We start from the raw sequence: 11,081 nt of genomic DNA on the forward strand, positions 1-11,081 counted from the left end.
GCGCATATGAAAATTTATTTAGTATTTTAGTTAGTTTAGGATTTTATTTTATTTATTTAGTTTGAAATTCTTTTTCCTATATTTATTAGAATTTTAGTACTTTAAGTCTTTATTTAGGATTAGCATTACTATTTGATTAGGATTTATCTTAATTATTATAAATAAGTATCTTAGGTAGAAGATTATTATTATCATCTTTTGTTATTTTGAATATTTATTCAAGAGGTTTCTTAGAAAACCCAATTATCTTTTTATTATTCCAACACAATCAACCATATTCTAACCCTAATTGTTGAGTACTAATTGCCCTAAACCTTTCGGCTACATCATTACTGCTAGTACACGCAATTGTTATCCACAAGGTTGGAGATCTATATGATGTCTTCAGGGGCTGAATTTATCACATTTGTGTCTTAACAGTTAACATGGTGCAAACCTTTCCTTAAATCTCATTGAATAGTAGTGAAAGCCTTGTCAATGATTTCAACACCAAGAAGTCCCCATTGATCTATTCTTATCATGTCACACCAACAAGCCAGGAGTTCTTTCTTGATTGAATTTTTTTCATTGAATTGTATGAATTAAATAGATTGCCTTGGTTGTATGACATAAATGCAAGTTGATGTCATTGTTCTTGCACTGTTGTGGAATTGCAGTCCATGAGGTGTTTGATAATGTTTTGATATCAATAATATCCGAGCTTGGTAGTAGTAGCATTTTTCAGAAAAGTGAGATATATGTTTTATGTTGCAATTTGATTTTTATTATTTTTGACACAGATGAGTTACTTTTACTTTATAAAGTGTTTATTACCTATTTGATGTCTTATTACAATAGTATTTGTATATGAAATCAATTACTTTTAACTTGCATAACATTTGATGACAAAATTTAAATGACACCTTGAAATTAATAATGGTTTTTCCTGTGCTTATTAGTGCAAATTTTTACTATTTACTTTAGTGGCCTTCATACGTTAAACAAAATGAAAGTCCTTCATATTTTATTGGTGTTCCATTGTTTTCAGTTGTCCTGTTTTACGAATTTGATGAGTGTCATGGAATTGCAGTGCCGTGGCTAGTGGCTGCAAACCCAGTAAATTATGGTCGACCATGTCAGCTATCATGTGTAGAAGCTTTATCTGCAGCTTTACTGATATGGTAGTTTTCTTTTTAACCACCATTTCAACAGTTTCCACCACCTAGTGCTTGTCTTGCCAACCTGAGAACATGTTTTCAACCATTTTATTTTTTTGACATGTGCATGCCTTAACAGCTATGAGCTCTGGTTCTGTTTTAGAATGGTGAATATTGTGATTTGAATCTGTTGGGAAGGATGTGCCATAGAATAATATGCTAGCTGTAATGAGTATGAACCCTATTTTATATAATCAACATTTGGAGCTTATTCTATGACCTAAATGTAAATTGTTTATGTGCTATAGATGTTCCATGGATGGGAGGGGGGACATCTGTTAGATATTGTGGCAATTTGGTTTGTACCAGTCATGCTGCTTTCTAACTACAGAATGTCAAAGGAGCTTTGGCATCATCTTCAAATTTTGGCATTTTATAAAATTAAGGATGCATCCTTTACATATAGTTTTGGCATTGTTTCCAAACTTGAGTAAGATTGGTCCAACATGCTTTGGTCTTTCCGAGACGCATTTTGGGAAGCTAATATGTCACTGAGTGTCAGATATGTTCATCAATATAATTTTCCGAATTTGTGTTCCTTTCTTTTGATATAACAGTGGGGAAGAGGAAACTGCGAATTTGTTGTTAGGCAAGTTCAAATGGGGTCATGCCTTCCTGTCCCTCAACAGGTACTTTATTATTAAGTTTTTGGCCCAAAAAAGTTTAAATTTCTCAAAATGCATGATCCATGTGTAAGATGGAAAACATCAATGAAAACTTGAATTCTGCTGAAAAGATATTACAAGTCTACGCTTGAAGATGAATTAGCAGTCACTTATTTTTTTGCTTTCCGAAGGTATTGCAAGGGAAATTGCTACTCTGGAATTCAATTTTAAATTCTCATTTCTCCATATTAGAGCTGACTGATGTCTATATGAGATCTCTCAAAATCCTGATTCAATGCCCATCCAAATGAATAGAGCCAAAATAGACAAAGTTCTCTGTTCTATTTCTCACTAAAGAAAGTAACTTAAAACTTAAGCAATTGTCCTCCCTCAACTACTCTATGAATCCATTTAATCACAAACTCCGTAGGCATAATATAAAAAAAGCTACAACCTAGCCATGATTTTGGCTTTGTTTATTTATGTAATAATTTGTTTTAATCTATTATGCCCAAAATTGCATGAATCTATGGCCTCTGTTTATTAACGCTACCTGGTCATGTTGAAGTCCCCCTGAAACACAAGCATACAAGAGTGCGCGTGATCAATTATTTTCATTTTTTTTTATCATGGAGTTAAGAGGGAAGGTTTTTCATGCTTTTGATTTCCATCTATCGTGTCTGGTATCCACTACTTGGGTCTCAAGTTCATGGGAATGTGGTTTTATTTTGGTCTCGGGTTAGCTACTGGCAAGGCTACAAATTTATGTGAGCTGGGAATGTATATCAGAGCTTTGAACAATTATCAGAAAATAAGGCCCAACTACATCCTTTAAAGTAAAGAAGTTACCGAACAATAACTACGGTTACTTTGAAAATTATTCTAGAAAGCATCCATATCATGTACTTACTGCTAATAATATAACATATATCGATTTCTGGCAACATTGTTTACAATGGAATTATGACATTCTTCCTGACATGTTTTCAAATTGTTGTCATATTTGATTGGTGCAGGGAACTTTTGAAGGCATATTCTGAATGTGAAAATAGTGGTGATATCATTTCAGTCCAAAATTCTTGGCTTTCCCAACAAAGTCAGGTTCCTAAGGTTCTGCCAGATGCAGAAGGTAAATTTACTTTTGCAGTTGTCAAGCCAAAAAAAGAAGAAGAAATTTTCCATATAACCTTTAAGCAACATCTGCAAATTTTTGTGGAACTGAGAATAGGAGTATAGGATGATGATTATGACAACAACAATCTAATGCTCTTTCCTACCATATGCGGCTGGTTACAGTGGGTCCTATTATGCCATTGTGCTATGCTTAGGACCATAACTTGAGCAAGTTGAGTAAAAGCAAGGTCCTTTTTAATAGTTTCCACCTATGTCTTCTTTGGTCTTCACCTCCACCTTTTGGCGCATACATTCTGCATTTATTCATATTTTGGGGTATTTCTAGACCTTCTCACATTTTGAGACCACCAGAAGTGTAAATTTCTCATTTTGTCATCAGCCCATGCTATACAATTTTTTACCAGGAATGATGTCAATTCTGATCTTTGGCTTACACCAGCTGAATTACCAGTACTTTCTTGCTGCTGTTTCAAATGAAAGCTGCATATGCTTTTTATCCCCTCCTCGCTCAAACTGACACACACACAATCTTGCCTTCTCTAATTTGCTTTTTATTCTTCAGAAAGTCTATCTGGTGGTTCGTTTAGTTTGAAAGAATCTTCATTGTTAGCTGACATGGAACTTTTTTTGTCTTTTGTGGCCTGATACCTGATATGGATTTAATTACTTACAATTTTGATTAAAACAAGAAGACAATCAACACATTGATGATTTTCACAAGTGGTAATAACAGCCTTATAAGTCCAGAATACAATCTAAGTTACTATTTAATCTACACATCAATGATGGCTACGAATCTATACGTTCCTTTTAAGAGTGACCTGATGATACTTTTGACTTCTGATGCCATATGAGCAGACGTCAGTGAAGATGAGGGTTCTTCCAACGATTCTGAAGATGGGCTTCCTCCTCTTGAAAGGAATATGAACCATTTGAGTTTGCAGGAAAGTGATGATGAAAGTGAGTAGGTAGGATCCTGCAATAACTTTCAATCACATGGGGAGATGCGATGAAGCAAGGGGCAACATCAATGGAATGTGGAGTCACAAGTAAGCACCAAGAGAAAATGCCATCTTGATAACTTTATTTTCATGTAACACACTGCTTATGCTTTAAATATTAGTAAGTTTGAGATTTACTTTAGTCCATTGTGCGAGGGAAATGTACTCCAGGGCCCTTTTCTGATATGCTGAAGTTTTCTTACCCTGACTTCGAGTACTCTCGCGATGGCACAGGGTTCTTGTCTTCCTCTATTAGCTTGTTTTCCTTGCGATGGCTAATTGTGAAGGCACAACCACCATTGTGGATGTGCTTTCGCAGTTTGTTCTTATTTCATGCATTAGAGTCTAGAGACATAATTACTTTGGGCCTCGGAAACTTTTGGTCCATGTTCCAAATTCGGTCATGAAGCCTCCCAAAGATCTTTGGGGACTTGCTTTTCGATTTTGTCTCGACTTTGTGAAACTGAAATTCAGAGCTATCACTTCCATAATGCACTATTTCCTACGGGTGAAATGAAATGTCAAACCTGATGTAGAAAATGGTTTTGGGGATATGGGCTTTCTTTTGTACTTCAAAAGTAACTCTCTTTCGGATTTGTTTGGAGGAAGGTGGGGTTGGGCCCTGGGAGATGTGGACGAAATTCCCATCAAAGTAAAAAGCAATGAGCGTCAACGGGCTGGCAGAAAAAGAATCTGAAAAAGGTTGCAAAGCAACTCAGACTTCTTTTTGCTTTGCTCAGATGGAAAAACAATGGTGAGAATGGTTGCAGTAATTATTTAATTTTGCAATAAAAATAATACTAATAACAACAATGAAAATTACGTTAATAATAATGTACCCAAAACTGCCTTTAGAACAATAGAAACTGGCCATGGGACAATTCACAAGTGGAGGTTGAGTCTGAGTTATTGCGGGTCAGAAAAGTAAAGTTCTACTCAGTCTCGGATTTTGAGTCCATTTGAGTTAGATTCTTAGGCTACATCGCTTCTCAAGATTGGGGTTGGAATTCCCAAATTGACCTCTCTACGAAATTTCTTTTTAATTTAAATTCACAAATCAGTTTTTGTTCATAATATATGACAAATTGCATGACACACTAGTGATTAGACAAGCTAAGGAGGCAACATCTCAATAGCAAGGAAATGCTATTTTCAGATTCAAGTTTCATCAAGGTAATTTGTTTTAGTTTATTTATTTGCTTGATTTATTAATAATTTATTTTACTGTGATAATATTTGATATATAATAATTTGTAAGTAGTAACTAAGATACTAAGCAGTGTTTAGGGAGTAAAGTATAAATTTTTGAAGAGGCAACGTAATATTTAAAATTTTGAAAGTTCTAACTTCAATTTTCGATTGTTGAATGTGGAAAATGGTATTCTCGAATCAAAAGAGTTGCCTTACGCTTATAATCTAAATCCTAATAAAAGTTAATATTATCTCATTAAGCAAACGAAATAACATAATTGCCCCAACCACTTCCACCTAGAGTTGGGTATAGTATCTCTTCCATAATTAATACTCAAATACCTATTCCCTATCATAATTAGTTTTTCTTTTATAGGATTGCCTAATGTTATTTATTATTAATGTATTATTGAATTTGCATGTTTTTTATGATGTCTCCAAATTATATCTTTTATTTTCTTTTGGGAAATTGCAATCTTTACTTCTTTTAAATATTTTACGTAAATTCGCAAAATTAAAAAAAGATAAATATGCCCCTCAAGGAAACACCTTAAGGTGGTGTTCGCAAAATTAAAAAAAATCACGGGGTAGAAAGTATAATTTCATTAAAATGAAAAGAACATCACGTGAGATAAGCATGAATCTCCCCTCAGAAAGATATGAGGGCAATTTGGGTATTTTAAATTAACCAAGATCAGTATTTCTAGATGACTTGGCCTTGTCCTTTTTTGTTCGATACTACCAGACGCAAGTTTTTAAAAACCCTCATTTCACATTTCTCTTTATTTTTCTTCCCCATTTTTCTCAAAATCCGAAAAAAATTCCCCGAATTATATTGAATGAAAAAAAAATCATAAGGCTCGTTTGTATTTTGCCATTCTGTTATTTTCTTTTAATTTTGTGTTTTTTCGTCTCACTTTTTCCTTTGTTTTAGATAACTTTGTCTTTGTTGAAAACTAGGGTTTGCTCTAATGGTGGGTTTTGTGTATTGAAATTAGGGCATTTTCAGATAAAATTTTCACTTCTTTCCCCTTTAAAGAAAGTGGCCTTTCGTGGCTTCCCAAATATATAATCCTGTGAGTAATCTCTCTCTCTTTTGTCTCTGCCAGCATTTTTTATGGGCATTATTGGAATTTTTTTTGTTTATGATTGATATTTGGATTGATTGTTTCTTTTCATTAGTTTCTCGATAAGGCAGCGTTTTATGTTCGTTGGTCAAGAGATTTTTAGTTTTGGAAGCTAGTTTATGGGAAATTTGGGCTGGAAAATGGTTATTCTAGTGTGTTTTATGTCTTAATTTTGTTGGCTATTGGGGCATTATGCAATCAAGAAATTTGTTGGGTCTTTTATTTATAAGTAAAAAAAATTAGCATGAATTTATATATCTTGAAAGAAGTAGGATCGTTTTGACGTCTTGAATTAATGTTTTGTAACAAATATTGCTATTTGAATGGGTTTATCCTATGTGATATCACATTTTTTACTAATGATTTCCGGAATGAGCTTCTGGAGAAAATAAATGTCTTTTTCTGCATCTTTGGAGAAAAGATATATTGTCGAGGCAAATTATAAAAATGTTCGTTCGTGGTGTTAGAGGTTTACGGTTATTATAATGCTTTTGGTTTTTTTTTTTCTTTCACATTGTCCATGAGGATTTGCAACTCTTTAGGTTTCATTTCTGGGGAACGATTTTCTCTTCCATTGCTACATCTTAGTCAAATTGCTTAAGCAGTTGGACTCTTGGGCCCCATTATTGTTTCGGGTTTGCAAGTATGTTTAACTTCATATTTTAATCCCTAATATGTTCTGTTTTGCCTTCTTTTGATTAACCATGGGTGTTCTCTTATTACTGTGCATATTTTGCTAGGATCTTTTTGTTTTTTGGATTATCTGGTGAATGATTGTGTAAGAAATCTAATTCAAACAGGTTTTGAAGGTGAGTTTTGGTTGGAAAAGATGTCATCAAGGTATCCAATACTTGACAATAAACCTATTGATCAATGGAGGGTTACAGAGTTGAAAGAAGAACTTAAGAGGCGGAAGTTGACAACTCGGGGCTTGAAAGAGGATTTGGTAAAACGGTTGGATGAAGCACTTCGAATTGAAAGGGAAAATGCTGCAAAGGATGCAGATAATGGTTTTAAGTCTGATCCCCAGCCTGTAGTTGAGGAAGGGATTGAGAAAGCAGAGCCGGTTGTTGCTAAGACTGTTAAAGAGGTCGTGCATCATGGTGACAGTGAGATTGAGAAGGGGAGTGGGGTGAAGTTTCAGGTTGACATTAATGATAGTGCAGCTGCTTTGGGTCATGGAGGAGTTCAAGGAAGGGACATATTGGTGGAAGAGGAGCCTGTTATTCAAACCGCAACAGTGCAGACCAAGATAACAGTTACTGAGACTGTGGTATCTGAGGTAGAATTGACTGGACAGGATTTGCAGAGCTCAGGACAAGGGGAGAATGTGAATTCTAATATCGAAGTGGAGTATGAGGACCCGAAGCCCCAGGTGGAGAATGAGGGTCCAAAGTCTGAGGTGGAGAATGATGATTTAAAGTACCAGCTAGAGAGTGTGGGTTCAAAGTCTCAGCTGGAGAATGAAAATCTGAAGCCCCAGAGGGAGAATGTGGGTTCAAAGGCTCAGCTGGAGAATGATGATCCAAAGCCCCAGCTGGAGAGTGTGGGTTCAAAGCCTCTGCTGGAGAATGATGATCCGAAGCCCCAGCTGGACATTGAGGATTCAAAGCCCCAGCTGGAGAATGAGGGTTTGAAGGCTCCACATGAGGATGACGTGCGTGACTGTTCTGCTCCAAACAACCAGGTATCTGAGGTCAGCCCTATTTTAGGGTTTCAAGTAAAATCTGATTCTATTTCTACTGATTCTGTGTCAATTAATGAAAAGATTGAACTAAAGGATAATATAATTGCTGATAATGTCAAATTAGACCTAGATGTTGTTAAGCCGGAGATGGTGGAACCATCATCCAGCAATGTTGTCCCAGTTAGTGGTGAATCGCATCCAATGGATGTTGAAGAGCCACTTGAGAACAAGGTGTCTGTTGATGAGAGAGATGACAAGAATGTTACAAATGCAGACATGAGCAAGAAAAATGATAGTGCAGAGATGGGGTACTCAGAAAAATTAAATTTAGATAGAAGTTCAGGTGATGACTCTATGGAGGAGGATGTGCTTGATAGTAAACAAATTGACTCAAAATGTAGCACTGAGGAAATGGGAGAGAAGAGTGTGAAAAATGAACTGCCTATTTTGAAGGAGGAGAGTCCTGTTGATGTTGTAGGAGATGGTTTATCTGCAGATGTTGAGAATAAGAGCCGTTCAACTGTCCCTGTCGAGAAAAGAAAGCTTCATGGTAAGTGACAATGGCTTGCTGTTACTGTCTTTTTGCATGTCTCTACTCTTGTACTTTACTGATAGCTTGAAGCCTAGGTGATAGGACAAGAGTGTTTTTACTTAACAGACATGCTTAAGACAACTTATTTAAGTTGGTCTTTTGAAATTTGCTCAGCTTCAGTTGTGGAATGTGATGATTTTGTTTTAAGTTTTTGTATTCAATATTTTTGAGGAAATAGTTTCTCTGGATGCATGTGCTTATGAAAGAGTTTTACTTGTTAAAACACTGCATATTTTGTTTTTCAGTTAATATCTATAGTTTCTGGCTAGAAATTGCTATAATGTTCATTCCTATATTTCTGTATATTGCTTATTACCACTGCCTAGACAACAAATTTTCTTGGCATATTTTATAACAATCAGTTTGCTCTGTTGTTGAGGAATAAATTTTTTAACTTTTGCTCCTTTAGTGGGAATTAAACTGGTAGTCTGCTTTTTGGTGAATGGGTAATTCTCACTTTATCAGCTGTCTTTACAGATCAGGAAGCTGTAGGGAACAATGAGCCTTCAAAAAGGCGCAAATGGAACTCTGACAATGTTAAAGTTCCAGAGCGGCAAGGCTCTAATCTTACGCCCACCACCACACCTAAAGAAACTACTAAGCCTGCTTCTCTGAAACGTAACTTCTCTAGATCAGACTCAACAGCTAGTGAAGATACACCCAAGGAACGAGTTGGTGAGTTGTCATTTCTCTGTCTGATATAAAAGGAAGTCTATTATTGTTGCTTTAACATCTGAAGGGTTTCTGTTTCATTATTCTTATTTGGCAGTTCCGCCGTCACAGAAGCCTCTGACCACTTCCCTCAGAATTGATCGTTTTTTGCGCCCTTTTACCTTAAAAGCTGTGCAAGAACTTTTAGGGAAAACTGGAACTGTTACGAGCTTCTGGATGGACCACATTAAGACCCATTGCTTTGTTACTGTAAGACTTATTGCTTTGTTCCAACTTCCATCTTTTTTGTTATTGTGCAAGGATTTCACCTCTCCTGAGACTTTTGTGATCTGTTGATTAATTTTTCATTTTTGCTTCTGTGACTTTTGTATGTTGGGTTGATTCAGTAGATCTGATCAGTTGTTTGGGGTTTTGCATTTTTGATGCAGTATTCATCTGTGGAAGAAGCCATAGAGACACGAAATGCCATCTATAACCTGCAATGGCCACCCAATGGTGGACGTCTATTGGTGGCTGACTTTGTTGATCCTCAGGAAGTGAAAATGCGGCTGGAGGCTCCACCTCAGACTCCAACTACTCCTGGGACTTCTGGTTCTATTGCGCCTCAAGCCCAATCTACTTCTCAGCCTCAGCCCTCACCTCGTCAACAGGTTCCTAGACAGCAGCTTCCACCTCCTGCTCTTCCACCACCACCGCCCTTGTCTAACCCACCACCGGTTAGAGAACGGCTCCCTCTTCCACCACCACCTCCAGAGAAACTAGATCCTCCTATTGTCACTCTGGATGACCTGTTTCGGAAAACCAAAGCAACTCCTAGGATCTACTATTTGCCTCTGTCAGAAGAACAAGTTGCAGCAAAGCGAGCAGCACGTGGCAGAAACGTGAAGCAGTAGGGATCAGGCTATAATTTATCCCTGGCTGCTCTGATCTGTATGTTAGATAATGGTAAGAAAGTGTCACATAATTGCATCTTTGCAGGTCTGCAGGTGTTGCTTTTTGGAAGGAATTGTTCCAGCCATGCGGAGGGAAGTTGTCCGGTGATAGATTTTGGTTTTCTGAAGGCTGCTTTGGGCTGAGTTTTAAATTTCATTTAGCATTAGAACCCTTCGAACTGAGAGCTCTCTTTATTAGTGGATTGATTCTCCTTTGCTCGAATTTGGTTTTCCTACTGGACCTAATTTGGTAGAATCTAACTTCTTGTGGATGATGATTTGCATACAATTGTTTAAGGAATGTAGAATCCCCAATAGTATTATCATCTCTAATTCAATTTACGCTATGGTTTAACTGTACGTGCAGATTAAGGCAAAAGATGGTGGGTGTGGGTTAGTCCTGTGTGGGGAAATAATCTTGATGTATCTTCAATTCGGACATAGCTAATATAAAAGACATTATGGCCATTTTAGAGAAATCCCCTAGCTGATGGGTTGAGTAGGGCATTATGAAGTTTTGGAGCTAGAATGAAAAATGAAAAATTCGCATTCATAAATGCATAAAGCCATAGGATAAATGTCTCATTATATTGGTGATTCCTAAATTACATGACAAATGTTCATAGCAGAAAGCAAAGTCGAACAACCCATAGACTAAAAATTGTCCCATTAAAAGTTTAGTAGTCAATAACTTTAAAGAACTCGAAAGGTTTCAAGCCAGGGAGTATCACATTAATCATGACCAAGATAAATGTATCTGATAATCATAAATTTCCTGGAACACTTGGAATCTTTTCTTCTTATTTTCATAACCCATGTCACATTCATTTTCCACAGTTTTGCCAATGTTGATGCCAAATTCCCACTCCGGGAAAGATTACTTGACTAGGAATGTTCATGTCTAAAATTAAATTTGAGCACGATGATGTTCACATTCAAAAAAT

At 36.3% G+C, this 11,081-nt stretch overlaps 1 protein-coding gene and 1 long non-coding RNA gene across 2 annotated transcripts; both read left to right on the forward strand.

Annotated features, from left to right (window-relative positions):
* LOC108660478 lies at nt 868-4,376 on the forward strand. Its single transcript, XR_001926180.1, has 4 exons — nt 868-1,160; nt 1,754-1,825; nt 2,818-2,930; nt 3,794-4,376. It is a non-coding gene; the product is annotated as an uncharacterized LOC108660478 (long non-coding RNA).
* Nucleotides 5,844-10,475, forward strand: LOC18611632 (apoptotic chromatin condensation inducer in the nucleus). Its single transcript, XM_018129509.1, has 6 exons — nt 5,844-6,203; nt 7,055-8,491; nt 9,011-9,208; nt 9,303-9,454; nt 9,634-10,094; nt 10,184-10,475. The coding sequence occupies exons 2-6, from the start codon at nt 7,084-7,086 to the stop codon at nt 10,389-10,391; spliced, it is 2,427 nt and encodes an 808-aa protein (XP_017984998.1). The 5' UTR covers nt 5,844-6,203; nt 7,055-7,083; the 3' UTR covers nt 10,392-10,475.

Source organism: Theobroma cacao, chromosome 1 (genome assembly GCF_000208745.1).
Source record: "Theobroma cacao cultivar B97-61/B2 chromosome 1, Criollo_cocoa_genome_V2, whole genome shotgun sequence".
Taxonomy (NCBI): Eukaryota; Viridiplantae; Streptophyta; class Magnoliopsida; order Malvales; family Malvaceae; genus Theobroma; species Theobroma cacao.

Bases quoted from the DNA above. Each gene is read 5' to 3' on its own strand.
- LOC18611632 (XM_018129509.1), top strand. From the start codon at position 7,084: ATGTCATCAAGGTATCCAATACTTGACAATAAACCTATTGATCAATGG. The intron at 8,492-9,010 runs GTAAGTGACAAT...CTGTCTTTACAG, and splicing joins CGAGAAAAGAAAGCTTCATG to ATCAGGAAGCTGTAGGGAAC. The intron at 9,455-9,633 runs GTAAGACTTATT...TTTTTGATGCAG, and splicing joins AGACCCATTGCTTTGTTACT to TATTCATCTGTGGAAGAAGC.